At 42.7% G+C, this 19,552-nt stretch overlaps 1 protein-coding gene across 1 annotated transcript; it reads right to left on the reverse strand.

The window, feature by feature from the left end:
* Window positions 1–3,181: 3,181 nt before the first annotated feature.
* Window positions 3,182–11,590, reverse strand: FGG (fibrinogen gamma chain). The gene is made up of 10 exons (XM_083520098.1): window positions 11,404–11,590; window positions 11,243–11,293; window positions 10,748–10,931; window positions 10,547–10,640; window positions 9,743–9,873; window positions 8,273–8,406; window positions 7,976–8,160; window positions 5,878–6,155; window positions 4,626–4,792; window positions 3,182–3,608 (listed from the first exon to the last, which is right to left on the reverse strand). The coding sequence occupies exons 1-10, from the start codon at window positions 11,464–11,466 to the stop codon at window positions 3,594–3,596; spliced, it is 1,302 nt and encodes a 433-aa protein (XP_083376224.1). The 5' UTR covers window positions 11,467–11,590; the 3' UTR covers window positions 3,182–3,593.
* Window positions 11,591–19,552: the final 7,962 nt, after the last annotated feature.

Here is a 19,552-nt window from a genome sequence, read left to right on the forward strand (position 1 = left end):
CATATTTCATGAACCACCGGGTCCCGAAATGATTACACTTTTCAGGCACATCCACCACATTTGGCAGTAGTTGCCTCTGTCACCCCATCTACTCCAACAGAATTCTTATGAATATAAGACGAAAGGCCTACCTGATCTAAGGTTGCCTGTTATACATTACATACAAAAAGGAAATGCATTATCCAAAAAGTGGATAGAGATTTGTGAAATATCCTATTCAACTCAGTACATAACAATTTGCATAACATTTGTGTTGCAACTAATACCTGATATTTCTGTGTAACCTTTCTTGACTATATCCCGTTCATGGGCTATCATCAGTTTTCCGCTTTTCTACGTCTGTCGAGGATTGAGTTGGATTTGTTCAAATCAGCACAACAGATGTATAAAGTTGTGGGACCCTCTAGAATAGTGTGGGAAGTAGCACTGCTAGAAGGAGGAGGAACTGGCAAAATCACCCAACATCACCTTCTTCCTCCAGCAAGAGCCTCTTCTAGATCTCAGTGCTGTCTCTCAACACCCCTTCTATTTGCAGAATGGCAGATATGGATCCAACCCATTAATTCCAACTATCCTTATCTGGTGTGATACCTGATGTATAGTTAATGCTATATCACAATGACTGCTCCCCACAATAAATGGGGGGTGCTCTTTGTATAGTCGTGTGCAGCCCCCTGGACCCTATGCAGCACCATTACCACAGGCTTGGCTTCGCCTTCCCTCAGGTGGGATACCTGGAGGTCTCCGCCTACCTCAGCCAGTTGCCCAATCCCACCTGGGGAGACGTTGCCAAGGTGATCAGGCCAGGTAGGGGGAGGGACCACCTGCCCACACAATAGGGGGGGATCTTACCTGGGAATCATCAGTTGGCTCCAGAGCTTCTCCCACCCTACCCACCCTCAGTTAAGACTTCTTTTGCAGGTTAACCTTTTCTCTACAGGAACGCGGGGGCTGCTACATCAAGGTCGCTGTTGAAGGGCCGGAAAGGAATTCTCCTGCATTGGCAGGTTTGCCTTTCCCATAGCAAAACGTCACAACTTTGGCAGTATCAGGCCTTGGGCAGAATCCTCTAGTCTATCTTCCCTAAATGGGGGAGGGCGTGCAGCGGTGACCCACGCCCCCTCCTCTTTGCAGCGGTGATACTAGGGTTTGAGGGGAGGCTTTGGCCGTACGCCTAGAGGTTGTCATTGCTCTCCCCTGCGACAGCGGCGTAATGGCTGTGGGCGCTCTCTGCTTGAACATGTGTTCTCCAGAGCCAGCCCATCCACCCCACACACTGGATAACCCTGATATTCCCCAGATCCCTGGTGGGGGACTGGGAGGGATAAATGCCCAATGCCTGAGCCAAGGTCTACCCACATCTGAAACATAATAAAGTTGTGGCCAATTTTAATTCCATAGCACATTGTCTTGAGTCGTTATTCCACACGGGGGCTGCCCAAGGTTTGGGGGACTCCGCCTGTCCACGCTATATTCAGAGCAATGCAAACTCTTATTTTAACACCATATTTCCATATAATAGATTTAGCAACATATCTGGGAAGGTAGTATGATGTTTGTGCCAAAGCAAACTAGAAGAAACACGGATACAACTGGTATCAAGGTATCATAGCTGACTATCTCAATTTAATTTTGCCTTAAATAGTGGCAGCTTGAGTCTTAGCCTTATTATGTTGATGCTTCTTGAAGAATGAGCTTTAGTGAGCCAGTTCTGTGTATCTGTCAGATCTAGGGAAGTTTTTAATTTTTAATGCTGTATTGTTTTTAACACTTGATTTGGAGCTGCCCAGAGGGGCTGGGAAACTCAGCCAGATGGGCGGGGTATAAATAATAAATTGTTGTTGTTGTTGTTGTTGTTGTTGTTGTTGTTGTTGTTATACTAGTGGTTAATTTCAGCCACAAAGTGTTTGGTGCAAGTATATTTTATTCCTAATTAAAACAGTGTGGTTCGTAAAGCACTGTTCCTATTCCCTTAAAATAAACTCAAGTAATTTCTGGAATATGAATAAATAACAAGGGAAGAATAATTTGTTTTAAATGTGAATGGATGGGGTATCATTTACTACACAAACACCTTTACCTAACAATAAAGAAAGTCAATGAAATGAGTTTGGTTATGAAATTGCCAAATCTGGTAATTTGGTGCTTTTATTCGCAAAATCAATTTGCATCAGTGGTCCATCTCAAATAAAACATAGGTGACATTAAATAAAGGGCAGTCAACTATATGTAATAAATTGGGCTTTGTATGGTATTGTTTCTTACTGAACAATATAGGGTGCTGATGAAGGGACGCAGGTGGCGCTGTGGGTTAAACCACAGAGCCTAGGGCTTGCCGATCAGGTCGGCGGTTCGAATCCCCGCGATGGGGTGAGCTCCCATTGCTCGGTCCCTGCTCCTGCCAACCTAGCAGTTCGAAAGTTCCAGCCATTAGTCCACAGCACTAATGAAAGACCACTGGGCTGTCCTCAATATTCCACTGAAGAACATAAAAAGCACAATTATATTTGTTTAAAATTGCAAATTTTTAATTATAGAAGCAGGTAAAGTTAGTGTACCATGTTATGACCCAGGGATGGTTTGCACCTCATCTCTCAAACAAGCTCTAGTTTACTCCCACAGTAACTGTAATAGCAGAAAACTGCTTTACTATGGTGCCCAGAACAGAGGAGTGTGATCAAGTCCTCTACATTTATAGACCTGTTAAGAAGATGCTGTGGGTTAAGCCACAGAGCCTAGGACTTGCTGATCAGAAGGTCAGCGGTTCAAATCCCTGTGACAGGTTAAGCTCCCGTTGCTCGGTCCTTGCTCCTGCCAACCTAGCAGTTCGAAAGCACGTCAAAGTGCAATTAGATAAATAGGCACCACTCCGGCGGGAAGGTAAACGACGTTTCCGTGTGCTGCTCTGGTTCGACAGAAGCAGTTTAGTCATGCTGGCCACATGACCCGGAAGCTGTACGCCGGCTCCCTCGGCCAATAAAGCGAGATGAGCAACCCAACTCCAGAATCGGTCACGACTGGACCTAATGGTCAGGGGTCCCTTTACCTTTACCTTTAGGGTGCTGATGAATAAAGCTAGGAGCACATTTACAGATTTATAAACAATCTTTTGAAGATGATTCTGAACATTTGCCGAATTCCTTTCAATTATTGTGGCAGTAAAGAAGCAATTAATAGTACATTTTCATTTATTAATATTTATTCAAATATATACGGAGACGAAATATTGAACAAAAACTACAAATAGTGGTTCTAATCTAGAACAGTTTTTGCCTATGTTGAAGGATATTTTCTTGCATGTGGATTTTGCTATACCATTGTTGGATACAGACACAATCTGGAGAACTTCAGGATTCAGGCTTTTAAACTTGTGAGCTATTCAGTTTTCCACAACCTTGTGCAAAATTGTGCAACTGTGAATATGCAGCGGAAAATGTGAGCAATGAATGTCTTATATTGGAGGGTGGAAATGAACATTTAATTATTTGCTTCTAGTTCCAGAGACTACATTTTGGATGCTTTGTGAACTTCAGAGTAGCATTTTATAAAAGTTTGTGAACTTGACCAGTTAAATCTTTGTTAAAAATGTTCTTTTAAGCATCTCCAACCTACAAGAAAGAAAGAAAAAGGAACAACTGTCATTTTTCTCCTGAGAAAAGACTGAATAACATACATCTATAAAGAGGATTTTGTGAAGACAGAAACAAAAGAGCCCTGCAATCTCCAACCAAAGACATTACTAATTAAGAATCTTTGGAAGACCATAGCAGACAACAATCTCCGCTCCAGTTTGGGATTCAAAGATACACTTATTTTGAACATGGAGGTTCTGTTTAGTTATCATGGCTAAATGATAGTTTCAATAGAATGATCCACCAGGAAATTTGTCTAGTCCTATTTTAAAGCCATTCTCTGCTAGAGTTCCAACACCACATCACATGGCATCAGGTACCATGTGTCCATTATGCACATCTATATGCTATTTTGATTTTAATGTGATAAAACAGCATTCAGAATGAAATAGCTCTGAGAATATTTTCCATAAGATGCCAGTAAAATGCTGTTAACAGTGTTCAAGTGCAATGCTTCCATTAATTCAATTTTCAATTGACTTTGTTGTCTTCCTAAATGTCTCCTCGGCCTCCTAATCCAGCCACTCCCCTTATGAACCTCTCCCCAAAGAGTCTCTCCCCATATAAACTTAGCTGGACCCTGCAATCATCATCGGAGGCCCTTCTTCATGTGCCTCCTCCACGAGACGTCTGGAGGGTGGCAACATGACAACGGCCCTTTTCTGTGGTGGCTCCCCACTTTTGGAATGCTCTCTCCAGGGAGGCTCCTCTGGCACCTTCAATGCATATTATCTTTAGGTGCCGGGCCATTTTTCTCTATACACAGACCTTTGGCCTTTTACAATGTATGGCTTTTATAAGTGAGTGGGATGTTTGTAAAGTACAACCACACCACCTCCATCACCCTGATTTGAATGTATTTATGTTTGGTTTGTTGTTAGTTTGTTCGGTGTTTGGTTGAAAGTCACTTTCGGTTGCTTTGGCAAGGCAAAGCAACTAAATAATAATAATAATAATAATAATAATAATAATAATAATAATAATAATAATAACCTCTTTTACTCCTCCGGCTTGCCCTCCTGTTACTACTGAAAGCCTGGAGAATGGAATGATCTTCATAGCTGTTTTCTTCATGGAATACCACCGACTTCGCCAGGTTGCCCAAATGATGCCATTGTCATAACCATTTGGACCGGCATCTTTCTCTGTGTAAGAACCACCTAAAATACAAGCAGCAACATAATATCATGTAAGTGGATGGTAAGATTATTTTTACAGAATGAGAAGATAAGCTGCACTTAATTTTACCCTTCTCTGTGCCCCCAGCAATTCTGCAGCAAGTTTCTAAACTTGTTTATTCAGAAGTCAGTTCCACTGAGTTGAATGGGGCATTTCATAATAAGAACACTTAGTCAGTGCTTTTTTTCTGGAGGGACGCAGGGGTACACATACCCCTAAACATTTTGTGAATCTACCATAAGTTTGGCCTCATTGAGGGGCAGTATTTCAATATGAGTAGGAAAATGAGAGTAGCCCTAAACATTTTTGCAGAAAAAAAGGACTGCACTTAGTTATACACACAATAAAGATGTGATATGTAAAATATCAATTGACAAGTAAATGGTTCCGTCTCAAGCTTATTCAGAGTAAGCATCTGAAGTGAGATGAAGGGGACATACTTTGTAATTACAATTCTTAATTGCACATGTGTGATATGTAAGGAGCCAATTGATCAGCTAATGGCACCATTTCAGTATTAAAGTCTCCTATTTCAAGATATCTCAAAATCATAAATGGTTTACACCACAGGAAAATGCATATATTAGTACCCGGCCGTCCAGATCCACAGCACAGTGGATACTTGATCCTGGAAAATCTGAAGCGTCTGCAGAATTGCTGTAGCCAAAGGCTAGCATATCAAAGTTGAATTGATTTCTCTCTCATTGAAATCAATGGGACAGAAAAGTGCTTAAAGGAGCAACCTATGCATGTTAACTCAGAAGTAAGTTGCCCTATATTCAGTGAGTCTAGGATTCACTTTTGTTGGATCCTACCCTGAATGTATAGGACTGGAGGGAGAAGAGATCAGTCCTATCAAACACCCGTTGATTGAGTCCATTTTAACTTCGATTGGCTCAGAATAAGTGGAACTATTTCCAGATTATGTGAGGAGGTGTCTATGTTTGCCCATCTCTTTCTGAAACCTGAGATCAGATGAGTCTGGCCCCTGTTACCTGTCCGCCTTCAAAAGTTTGGAGGGGAGGGGAGAGAGGACTTGGAGCATGCAGAAAGCTCACAGCGTTACCTTGATAATATTTGCCATTGAGGTGAGCAGCATGACATCTGTTCATCCACCACCCAGATCTGTCCTGTTCAGCACAGTTGCCATCAAATTTATCATTGTCATTGTCAGGTGTGCTGAACTGCATTCCGTTGTGGGATGTGAAGAATTTGTCACTTGGATCATCTCCAAAATCAAAGCCTTCAAAGGCATCACCAGCCTCACCGCCAGAAAAGAAGGCGTAAGTCAGGCGATACTTGTCTGCTTCAGTTCCCACTTTGAAGTGGGCGTAATCTGCATAGCTGTAGAAAGGAGAAAGTTAAATGTTCCAAATTTTACTAGCGTTAAGTGTCTTTTACTTTTGATTCCTCAGACATGTCTGTTAATTATATTACGTGGTGCAGGCATTTCAAGGATACAAAATGGGGGCATTTGCGCAGAAACTGTCTAAAACAACTGCTTGCTGAGTACTTCATCTTACAGGTGAAGGTAAAGGGACCCCTTCCCGCCAGAAGGTAAACACTTTGACGTGCTTTCGAACTGCTAGGTTGGCAGGAGCAAGGACCGAGCAATGGGAGCTCATCCTGTCACAGGGATTTGAACCGCCGACCTTCTGATCAGCAAGTCTTAGGCTCTGTGGCTTAACCCACAGCATCTTCTTAACAGGTCTATAAACGTAGAGGACTTGATCGCACTCCTCTGTTCTCGGCACCATAGTAAAGCAGTTTTCTGCTATTACAGTTACTGTGGGAGTAAACTAGAGCTTGTTTGAGAGATGAGGTGCAAACCATCCCTGGGTCATAACACGGTACACTAACTTTACCTGCTTCTATAATTAAAAATTTGCTATTTTAAACAAATATAATTGTGCTTTTTATGCTCTTCAGTGGAATATTGAGGACAGCCCAGTGGTCTTTCATTAGTGCTGTGGACTAATGGCTGGAACACATATCAGTGTCAGATTGGCTGCTGGGAAGGAGCCTGGATCACATGTTGCAGGAAGCAGTAGAACCCAGAGAAACCAACAATAGCCTTAAGACTTGTATTGGCTGGTAGCAAATGGGCAGAAAGATGATGGCACAGCATAACAGGCTTGCCAGGTGTTGACAAAGCAAGAGCCCTCTTTGCAGACTTTGGCCCACAGACCTGGAGTGGGGGCATGGATGGGTGAAGAGGACAGCAGAATGATCTAGTTTATACCTTAGAATTTGGCAGCTGTACAGTGCAAACTTTGGATAGCCAGAGTTCCAAAGTCTAAGAGCAATGATGTCCTGTGACAAAGAACCAGGTTGAACATACTCCTTTCTGCTGCACTTACCAGACCCCAACAAGTCACAAGTCTCCAAGCCTTTGCTGTTACAGTTCCTCTACCCCAGCAATGCTCATACACAGATCCTGTATCTACCTCTTCTTCCTTCCCCCACAAAGCCTTCCTTCCCTGCCTCCATTGGCACCATTGTACCTCTCTCCAGACAACCATTGCTTTACTTTCCCCTCCTGGCCTCTGGTCAGACCCCACTCACACCTCTTTTACTCTCTGGGGAGGCCTCATGTGTGTTCCTGCTTTTATTGCACTATTTCCTCTTAACCTTCTGAGCCAAATGCAGTGTTACCAGCAGGTACAAAGTTCTCATGGGAAGAAAATGTGAAGTTTGGGAAGGGGAAATCCCCATTGTTCCTCCTGGAAGGAGCATGTAGTTAATAAGCCAATGTTAGACCACCACCGTCTATGGCCATACTACCCTGAATACACCCGATCTTGTCTGATCTTGGAAGCTAAGCATGGTCAGGCCTGGTTAGTACTTGGATGGGAGAGGTTAGTACTCCTGCCAACCTAGCAGTTTGAAAGCATGTCAAAGTGCAAGTAGATAAATAGGTACCGCTCTGGCGGGAAGGTAAACGGCGTTTCCGTGCGCTGCTCTGGTTCGCCAGAAGCGGCTTAGTCATGCTAGCCACATGACCCGGGAGCTGTACGCAGGCTCCCTCGGCCAATAAAGCGAGATGAGCACCACAACCCCAGAGTCGGCCACGACTGGACCTAATGGTCAGGGGTCCCTTTACCTTTAGACCACCACCAGCATAGGAGTCATGAACTACTGAAGAAATCCTCCTGGAGGAATACCTTTTTTGGCCACTCCAGTCCTCCAGCTCTATTCGCAAGGCATATGGAATAGCAGACTGAGTGGTTATCAGATGGATCTTCTCATTTCCAAGCCAGAATTCAGTCTGGTCATTTGGTGACAGGTGTCCAAAGCCTTCTTTGTACTGAATCCAGTTTTTATTAAAATCTTCACTCCCATCAAGCCTCTGATAAGGAATTGGAAAGGTAGGAAAGGGAAATGAACAGGATTAGTATTAATTTTATACTACTTATCTTATATGTTATGCATGCCACGCATTCGCTTTGCAGATCACATACCCTCTGGAAAACCGTCCACCCGTTTCCTAGTGTATCCATTTCACAATAGACCAGGAACTGCTCCTTGGCTTTGAGAGGTTTGATAAAGTAGAGACCGCTCTGCCTGGCACCTTTATTTGCAATGTCTTGGCAATCTATAATGAAGAAACAGGAGCAACATACATTAGTGAAACTGCTGTCTATGGTATTCACATTTTAACTAAACAAGACACCACATACCTCAATCGTTATAATTTGCATTCTTCTCCAGTGCTTTACCCAAAGAACTCAGGGCAATATACACAGTTTATTCTCTCAAGAATCACATGAAGTAATTTAGGCTGAACAGAGATTTGAACTCCCTGGCCTAAGACTAACCCCACACCCCTCAAACCACTGGTTCTGCTCTATGTGGAAACTGTTCTGGGGTACATAATTTAAAGACTGTTAACAAAACACTTTGGACACTGAGATGTACCTACATTATTCATCACAAGTCTGCAGAAGTTAACGAGATACATTCCTATTTGTCTGCACCGAAATGTGGTTTTCTTGGAACTGTATTAACCTACAACTGAGCTATGGCCCTCCTCCTCTTTACTTATATAGATAGAGATTTTGATAATTTTATAGGTCAAGCAAAGCTTTTGAAACTTCAGAAAATACCACAAGTTGTCTCTCTCCACTCATTGGTCCAGCCGGGACTTCCAGTAATGGGGAAAAGATGAGGCCTCTTGCAACTGCTCCAAATGTTATGTTGGGGTGGGGGACATTTTGGAACAGTTTGGTAGGTGAAGTGGGAACTTCAGGTGAAAGGGAAGTTTTGCAAAAACTACCTTAAGCTGATGGAAGTCTGTGCTGCATTCAAAAAGGATTCCATCAGTGGAAGGACACAAGTAGATATAATGCAGTAAACACGTCAACCTCAAGGCTCCACTTTTAAATATACTTATTTGTGAGCATATGTCGCAGACATCAATGGAAACTGTGAATAATTGTGCTTAGACTTGAGGTGAGAACAGAATGACAGCCCATAGATGTTAGCCTGGACTTAAGCCCATCTGGATCTTTTGAAGTCACTAGAACTAAGTTGTTTGTTTCCATGCTTTAGTGATGAAACCATTTTATAGTGACAACTGTCAAATGAAGAGTTATTTCTATTGATCTCAACCCCACAGTCTTTGTACCCACATCCAGTTCTTTCAGATTTAAAAATATGCTTTCAAATGGCTGGGCTTCATGCTCAAGAATGAAATAAGTTTATAAAATAGCCAATTAGCTAAATACAGTGCCTTTCCATAAAATGTTAGTACACAATAAACTGGCATTATCCTGTCACTGCGACTTCCCATTAATTTCTGTATATATTTGAATAGATGGACTTCATGATCAGAAACAGATTTTTTTTTAAAAAAGAGCTATTAGCCACCTCAATAAGATGGGTGTGATGGCACACAATTCATCAAACAGGTACTAGGCTCTCACTCTTACCTCTTCCAGTTAATTCTTGTATCTGGACAGTGTCTTTGCACGGCTGTTGGCATTGTGCTTCAAGCTGAGCAGTCTTCTGCTTCAAATGTTGAATATTGTTATTGTTCAAAATCAGCATGTCTGTCAGTTGCCTAGCAATTGAAAAACCCAATACAGGACAGGTTTATTGGAACAATAGTTGAAGCTGAATTCATTTAGACTGTGAGGAGGTGGTCGGGGGGCAGAGAATCATGTCTTATCTCAAGTTACCTCGCTCTCTGCATGTCCAGCAAACTGTCCACTGAAGGCACAGAGTTTGGTGCAGGTCCAGTGAGAGACCCCACTCTCCCCTCGATGCAGTCAGTATACTAGGAGCAAGTGGTTTTTTTCCTGCACTAATATGACCTAATAGAATAATTGTGCTGCATGCCTCCATGTCTGCTGCCTTGAGCTCATTGGAGGAATAATAGATGGCTGTATCTGTGTTCTTTAGATGTGTAAGAAGCATCTGCTGTAGTCTGATTAAACGGGTTTATTCAGAAGTTAGCCCCAATGTAGTAAGTGAGGCTTGCTTCCAAGTAAACAGGTATCGGAGCTGCAGCTACACAGATAGCTTAATTCTCTTGGTTGGATTATAACTTTAAACAAGTAAATAGCTTGATTAGGTGATAAACCTCAACTAAGCAAACAACTTGTCTATTTACACAGATTAAGTTATAAGAACACACACACATTTTCTTTAACACATCAGCAGAACTTCACTGAGGAAGCGAAGCAGTGAGATTAAGTAAAGTCCTCAAAGCTGCAGTAACAGAAGATACATACTGTATTGTATTTTCATGGGCCACAACGATGTTTTCATATCTGATGATTTCATCAATGATTTCTCTGGACTTTTGAGCATAACCTGGAATCACATCTGCAGAACAGGAACAAAAGCATGCAAAATATTAGTGATGTGCTGCTAAATGAACTGGGAAATAAAGGAATGTTTCCACTGTACTGTAGTGGCCTTTGCATTCTCACTTGGCTGAGTTTGAGGGGATCCCAAGTGCGCCTGACGAATCTGAGATATCAGTTGGTCCGTTAAACTTGAAGAGTTAGAGATCTGTTCCAGGATTTGTTCAAGTATCCGGAGATCTCGATCCACTGTAGGCTGATATGTATTCAAGAAATCTGCAATGCCGCATGTGGTGGGGCAAAAGCTACCCTAAAGGAAAAGAAAACTTTTAAATCACACTGCAGAAGAATAAATGTTTAACAGCCTGACTCTATAATTTTTCATCCCCTACACATGCAGAACCTGAGGAATATTAATCACCCCCTTGTAGGCTAGACAAAAGGAGAGCTTAAAACACAATGATAAATGAGCTTATTTTAAAATATTGCATGCAGTCTGTAACCAACGTTAAAAGCAGCCACACATTTTAGCAACTGCTTCACAAAGGAATACACATACCAACATGCCAGTAGTAACCATATTAGTAAGAAGCGCAAGAATAACAAGAGATATTGACTTACAAATCGGTCATCCAAGATGCAGCAGTTATCACGGGTCACAGGAACATCATACTATGTGAAATAATAAATAAAATAAAATGAGACTTTCAGTGATTTTGCTACTATGGCAGCTATTTCAGCCATTTCTTTAAGAGGTTGCTACCCTGCCCTGCTACACTTACTGTGCTGCAAGTTGAAAAAAGGAAGGACAGGAGAGGCAGCCAAATGTTGAACCTGGGTTTCATTGTGCCTGTGGCTCTGTGACTTCCCAAGCACTGAAGAGGCAGTGCTTTATCGGTGCGGCTTTGCAAGTGTCAGGGACCTGATATTGCTCTCCGGACTGTACAGCAGCAGCTTAAGGGATCAGGTGGGACACAGTGGGTGGACACAGTATTGTAAATAGGCGGGGACAGAGTGGGGAGGGAGGGCAGCCTCTTCCTGACCTTGCGGGGGTGTTTCCGGGATCTGTTGCCTGTTCTTCCCATTTTTAGCACCAGTTCACTTAGCACACACATCCACAAGTCTCCTCCTTTGTGGGGAACAACAACAACAAAAAGAAAAAAGGTTGTAGAAGATGGACAAGTTGCCCTATGGAGCAATCGCTTCCAGGAACCACTTGCACTAAGCCTGACCTGTCTCTCTGAAGGGTCTGATGATCAGAGATAGGAAAGATCGCAAGAAGAGTCTATGTCCGCCCCCACAAAGTTCAAACAGCTCCAAGTGAATGTGTTATTTTGTAAAATGGCTTATGCCGTGCTCTTGGACCCCCGTGTGGCCTTTAAAAATTACAGTGGTACCTCGGGTTACAGACGCTTCAGGTTACAGAAGCTTCAGGTTATAGACTCCATTAACCCAGAAATAGTACCTCGGGTTAAGAACTTTGCTTCAGGATGAGAACAAAATAGTGTGATGGCAGCGGGAGACCCCATTAGCTAAAGTGGTACCTCAGGTTAAGAACAGTTTCAGGTTAAGAATGAACCTCCGGAACGAATTAAGTTCTTAACCTGAGGTACCACTATATTGGTATAAACTTTAAAGGTTTGGGAAAATTTGGAAAGTATGAGTGTTGGGGATGTAGCAGCATGGAAAGTGTTTCTGTGCGGCCAAGGCTCAAAAAAAGAAATAGCTTGTGTGTGGTTCCCCTGAGCTGGAGCGCCTGCGCATGGACCCCTCTAGGTTATTTGCTGTGGGTGGAAAGCTCCCACTAACATCAATGTGATCTGATTCTAAGCAAGAAAGGTCCCCTCTCCCTACGCCACAGACCCGATATTACTTGGGCTCCCCTGCGCTGACTATTTGTTTCTTTAAAAGTCCACCACACAAGGCCAAACCACCTGATAAATGTCATCTGGGCCTGTGGAGGCTCCAGGCAGGGTTTGCAGAGTGCCACATTCTTTCTGAGTGGTATCCCTTCAAGAAGATCCCGCACCGGGGAAGAATGAGCTACTCTACAAAGCTGGAGACATCTGAGGTGGGGAACCTGAGGCTTTGGGGCCTCTCTCTCTCTTTGCACCAAGGCTACACATCCTCATCTAGCAACATCCCTCACTTGCCCTGCTCTGTACCCTTCTCAGGTGCTTTTGCCTGTGCTTGGACTGAAATAATGCATTTTGATGTACGTGGATGCAGAAACCTCTGGCATTTGCACGGTTAGCATGTAGCCTAGTGTACAAAGGGAAGAGTCCCATCTTTGCTTCACACACTTTTGCCCGTGGACCCGCCAGCCACTGCCATTCAGCACCACAGAAAGTTGCCTATGAGGGAATGAAGTCCTTTGGCTGAAAAAAGCTCAAGTTAGTTATCCTGCAAAAAGATTTCTAAATTTTGTAAACCGCTTAGAGGGTTGTTTTCTTTTCTTTTCTTAACAATTAAGTAAGTAAGTAAGTAAGTAAATACAGTGTTGTTGCTATGGGCAACAAACCTGTGAAATAACGCTGATCCTTAAAATCTCTTGATAAAATTTTGGCACAAACCAAGATGCTCCTTACGCTTTTTCATAGAATTGTTGTGTTGATCCAAAAGAAACACATGAGTGAGAAGAGAGGTAATTTGCTACATTTAATCAAGACCCTGGCAGCATTTACTTTGCCATTCTAAGTGCTTTTGGTTTTGCTAAGGTGTCCTTATAGAGACAATTCTTTAGAAAATGAATAGAAGAATGGGCAATTCATTTTTAGAGGCCAAAGTAAAGCCCTTTGTGTACTGAATTGAGCAATTTTGAGCCTTTTGTGGTTTATTGACGGATTTCTCAAGCAGCTCCTGAATGATTAATGCAGATGGAGATGGAAGGCAGATTTCTTAAGCCTAGATACTCATGTACCTTTCTCAAACTGATAAGAAAGGTAAAAATGGTATTTGGTTAGTTTTTAGGTCAAACTTTATAAATCCCATTGGTTGTGTACATAGAGGTTTGAGCCGGTCTTTGTTAGCCTTTTCTTTCAAAGGGACATTGGAAAGTTATCCTGAACATTCCTGTTAAGATTAACTTTTAGGTTTGTTTTTTTAAAAAGCGAAACGGGAAGTCCATGGAATGGAAATATCTGTTTATAAGGCAGTTCAGAAACTTGGGCAATAGGTTAGGACACAGCAAGAACGTACATAGCAACTTTGTTTACATTTGTGCACCACAGCAATGATGGGATGGAAGCTGTACGTTGTGTTAACGTGAAGATCGAAGTTTAGAGCTCCTGCTTTAAAATGGAATCAGAATTTCCACAGGCAACCAACCACCCCCACCCCCATTATGCGCATCACTGTGAAATAAATAAATACATGATTTGAACCATGTATAGGCAGGCCTGTATAGGGAAGTTTTTAATGTTTGATGTTTTATAATTTGTTGGAAGCTGCTCAGAGTGGCTGGAGCAATGCAGTCAGATGGGCAACATATAAATGAATAATAATAACCAAGAAAAGGTGCCAAAACAATGCAAAAAGAGCATGATGGAGCCGGGGGGGAGGGGGGGAGAGCTTCCATGGCTGCTTGCAGTGTTTTGCCACCCTCACTTACTCACCCTCTTTGGCTTTCTTCCTGGCCGGCAGAGCCATTGTTTGGGGTGTGCTCTGCGTCTCGGCCCACCTGCCAGTCTCTTGCTTCCACATAACACAGAAAATATTCATTACCAATTTTATTTTGAAAATACTCATTTTGCTGCTATTGTCTATGCTTCTCCTGGCAATAGAGACAACAAAATATTGCTTGACTACACATACAGTAGTGCAACATTCAAACCAAATTCAGAGGAGGGAAAATATAACAATCACGTGAGTTTTATTCAACATGTCTGATTGAAGATTAAACTGCATCTTAGATTATAAAGGAGACAATCTGATAATAGCATTAGAAATACAATAGTATTTTTTCCTGCTGTTGTTTCTATGTCTTCCAGAGTTTGTAAGATGTGGTTGCATTCATAGAATCATAGAATTGTATAGTTGGTAGGGACCATGAGGGTCATCTAGTCTAACCCTCAATAATGCAGTTTTCTTTTGCCCAACGTGGGGCTTGAGCCTACAACCATGACATTAAGAGTCTCACGCTCTACCTACTGAGCACTCATACAAAGAACAAGATTTGGAAGCACTTGTCAACATCAGATTTTAATATTCTTTGGTTAGTTCGTGCCCCAGCTTCCGGAACACAACACTGCCCGATTTCATTTGACTGGTCTACAGATATTTGAAGGACTTCGGCTCATTTATAAAAGGTTAGCTTTAAGTTCTTTATTCAAAGATTGCAGTGTATGCTTTACCTTGAGCAGAAGACAGTGAACTCCATTTGCTCAACAAAGGTCTAATGCACTAATGTGCAAGGGGGAGATAAATAATCAGCTCAAATATTTGCAGTATACTCTGCAAGTAGGTGAGGACAGAGTCTACAACAAACTCAGCTGTTTGTGAGTAATGCTGTTTGATGAAGTAGTCTCAGGAAAAGACTGACAAATCAAACAAATTTTCTGGATGGGATACAGCTTTATGTGTTTGCAGAACATCGTATACAATAAGCAATGTTACTGGCAACCGGAAATGTAACATTAATTGTGAAATGGCCAAAAGGTGCATCATCATTTGTCCTCAGTAAAATAAAATGCCCTTCATGAGTTCTTTAGCAAATGGGACACTGTGTAAGGTTGTTTCCCCAACCCCCAGACATAATTGAGGCTGAAATCTAGGGGTGCCCACCAGATTTCCTGCAACTGGTACACTGTATGTGAATTGAACCGTCTGAATTCTGCTCCCCTTCCCAAATCTATTGACAATACATGTCTAGCCTACCTCACGAAGCTGTTGTAAAAATAAAAAGAGGGGAGGGGAAGACAGCCTTTAGCTCCTGGGAGCAAAAGCAAGATACAGTTACAGGCAACAACCAATTTATGCGTGTCCAATTGATGTGTGAGTGTGCACACATGGTGCTGAACTGGGAAGTGACCCCAAACCACCACTGAAAGTGGTGGGGTAGGAGTGATATGGCGCAGAATGCTTTAAGTGTGCTCTGTCAAGGCACGCATGGGTCCAGACTGTAACTTCTGCACAAAATGTGGATTGCCTGTACAGTGGTACCTCGGGTTACATACGCTTCAGGTTACAGATGCTTCAGGTTACAGACTCCGCTAACCCAGAAATAGTACCTCGGGTTAAGAACTTTGCTTCAGGATAAGAACAGAAATCGTGCTCCCGTGGCACGGCAGCAGCAGGAGGCCCCATTAGCTAAAGTGGTGCTTCAGGTTAAGAACAGTTTCAGGTTAAGAACAGATCTCCGGAACAAATTAAGTACTTAACCCGAGGTAGCACTGTATACAAAAAGAAGCAGCACACACTCTAAGCATGTGTAGTTTCACAACTCTCAGCAAAACACACACACATTTTGCCAACTATGATAAACGAAAGAAGTATCTTTGGATTACGGTCTTCATGAATTTCAACTTGCTGCAGCTGTGATTTTATGGTTGTATTTGCTGCTTCACCTTGCATTTTATATTTTAGTTTGATGGTTACTGTATATTAATAAAAAATATACAAGTGATGACAAACAGATGAGTACTGTACTGGTTGTTGGGAGACATGATAAACGGGCCCACCCTCTGCAATATCACAATTTTTCCTTACTGGGAAGGAAACCTCATTTATTTCATGAGTTAGTCATGTAGAACATACCAAAGCTAGCCAGTTGTGTTTTACACTGTAAAGGCAATGCACTTGGGGAGTGTATGAATGAATGTGGTCACGGAAGAAAGTGCTTAAACAAACATATCCCAGTACACAGGCAGACTTTCCTCCTTCATCCAGCATCAGGCTAGCAGCACAGGCATGCTTCTCTCCCCCCCCCTCCTGCAACCTATTCCCATGTGGTCAGCGTTCCTTCCTGATATGCTTAGCAAAAGTAATGAAGGGACCTTAGCAAAAACAGTTGTATCTGCAGCCTTAGAACATTGTCTCCACGTTTTGCTTTCCAAACCTCTTTATAGATGTCCCATTGACTTCGCTTTTTAAAAAACAAAAATGAATCTGGGCTCCTTGCTGGCTTGGGGCCAGGAGATGTGTGTCCCACCCACCCTTAGCCCCTGGCTGGCGGCCCTGCTTGGTGTTTCTTTATCATGCTCCTATCCTTGGCTGCAGCACTAAATATAGTTCCATATCTGATTAGTTGTTGTATAACCTCACTTGTCTCAATACAGAAAGTGAAATCACTTCCCAAAGCTAATGAGTTTCATCCAGAGATAGATTTGCATCTGAACAATGCAACTCTGGCCCAAGACATTTTGGCATCTGAGGCAAACCACAAAATAGCATCCTCCTCCTCCCCACCAGGGAAGAAGGGGTGAATGAAGATCTACATTGAAAACAAGGTGGGGGGGGGGGGATGAGATCAACCTTACCCAATGACACAACGATTAAAGATTAGTTGCTTTTCTACTCCAAAAGTTGTTTCAAGTTTACACTAGCCCCATATGGATCCATAAAGTCAATAGGGACTAGAGCAGGCTGCACAGACAACAGCATTGCCAACTTATTTTTAGTTAGATTAATAGGCCAGTAAATAGTTTTGAAACACCAATCCTTTTGTGAACATGTACTAAACAAAAATAGAATACAGTGGTACCTCAGGTTACATACGCTTCAGGTTACAGACTTCGCCAACCCAGAAATAGTACCTCAGGTTAAGAACTTTGCTTCAGGATGAAAACAGAAATCGTGCTCTGGCTGTGTGGCAGCAGCAGGAGGCCCCATTAACTAAAGTGGTGCTTCAGGTTAAGAACAGTTTCAGGTTAAGTAAGGACCTCCGGAACGAATTAAGTACTTAACCCGAGGTACCACTGTATTAAGTATCTATGTATTACTATAGACTGCCACCTGCTGTCTTTTTATGGTAGCATTAGAGTTCCTTAGGGTTTGTGTACTGATTGAAAAAGGAAAACAAAATGCAAAACTATAGTATGCATCAGAAATGCCTTTTCACTGAGAAAAGCACAAGAAATCCAAATTAATGTTTTTTATAACCAAAAGGCAAGTTAATATGGCTGCCATGCAGTGTTATTTTTAGCTATACTATGGCTATTCCATCTGAATTTGATTGCGACTAAGTCCCGTGGACTGCAAGAAGATCAAACCTATCCATTCTTAAGGAAATCAGCCCTAAGTGCTCACTGGAATCCTGAAGCTGAGACTCCAATACTTTGGCCACCTCATGAGAAGAGAAGACTCCCTGGAAAAGATGGAGGGCACAAGGAGAATGGGACAACAGAGGACGAGATGGTTGGACAGTGTTTTCAAAGCTACCAGCATGAGCTTGACCAAACTGTGGGAGGAAGTGGAAGACAGGAGTGCCTGGCGTGCTCTGGTCCATGGGGTCACGAAGAGTCGGACACGACTAAACGACTAAAGAACAACAACAACAATTCCTAAAGTACAGTAGTGAGTTGCATCATGCAAAACTAGTCTCTGCTTATAAACTTTTCAGTGACTGATAGTTGGCACATTGTATGATAAACTAAAAATAGGTAAAGGTACCCCTGCCCGTACGGGCCAGTCTTGCCAGACTCTAGGGTTGTGGGCTCATCTCACTCTATAGGCCGGGAGCCAGCGCTGTCCGCAGACACTTCCGGGTCACGTGGCCAGCGTGACAAGCTGCATCTGGCGAGCCAGCGCAGCACACGGAACGCCGTTTACCTTCCCGCTGGTAAGCGGTCCCTATTTATCTACTTGCACCCGGGGGTGCTTTCGAACTGCTAGGTTGGCAGGTGCTGGGACCGAATGACGGGAGCGCACCCCGCCGCAGGGATTTGAACCGCCGACCATGCGATCGGCAAGTCCTAGGCGCTGAGGTTTTACCCACAGCGCCACCCGTATCCCATTAAACTAAAAATAGCATTGCTTAAATTGATTCCTGCTCTTTTTATACCTGTATCATTATTGTCAAGATTTGGCCACTGTTGGTGGTGGTGCAACACAGCCTCCTGCTGGTCAGAGTATAATCCTAAGGAATTTTTAAGTTAAGCATCTCACAATGACCAAGTTTTCTGATGGTGCTTTCAATTAAGGTTGTTAAAATATCGCAAATGTGTATGTTTGAACTTGTTGGATTTTTGCCAGAAAAGGTTTAAAAATGCTTGGCACACCAACATTTCATGTTTACCGAAAGTATGGTGTTTCTTCCCCAACTATTAATAAGCGTAGTTTTAAGCACTACAGTGGTACCTCGGGTTACATACGCTTCAGGTTACATACGCTTCAGGTTACAGACTCCGCTAACCCAGAATTATTACCTCGGGTTAAGAACTTTGCTTCAGGATGAGAACAGAAATCGTGCTCTGGCGGCGCAGCGGCAGCAGGAGGCCCCATTAGCTAAAGTGGTGCTTCAGGTTAAGAACAGTTTCAGGTTAAGAACAGACCTCCAGAACGAATTAAGTTCTTAACCTGAGGCACCACTGTATTTAGTCAAGGGTCAAGTAAAATGTAGGAACAGGAAGATTACATGGATGGTAATGTTCAAGCCTACCTTCTAATTATGTTTTTAAATTTGTTTTTATTGAGCACAGAATTCTGACAGATCTTTTTCTCCGAGAATTGAAAAACGGGGGGTAGTGACTGGAACCCTAAATAAAAACTCCCAAAATGTGTGTTATGCCACTTTTTCTCTCAGATGGAACTTTTGCTTCCTTTGACATGCTGTATAGCAATTTTAATTTATTTTTATTATCTGTTATATTCTGCTCCTTTAGCTAGTGAGAACCCTCCCAGGCAGCAGATGCTGGGGAAACAGCAGGGTAGTTTAAGAGAACAGAATGTACGGACCCCGTGGTTTGCGATCCCTAAGCTAGCCTGCTGCCTTCA

This window comes from Podarcis liolepis, assembly GCF_965112155.1.
Source record: "Podarcis liolepis genome assembly, chromosome: 9".
NCBI lineage: Eukaryota > Metazoa > Chordata > Lepidosauria > Squamata > Lacertidae > Podarcis > Podarcis liolepis.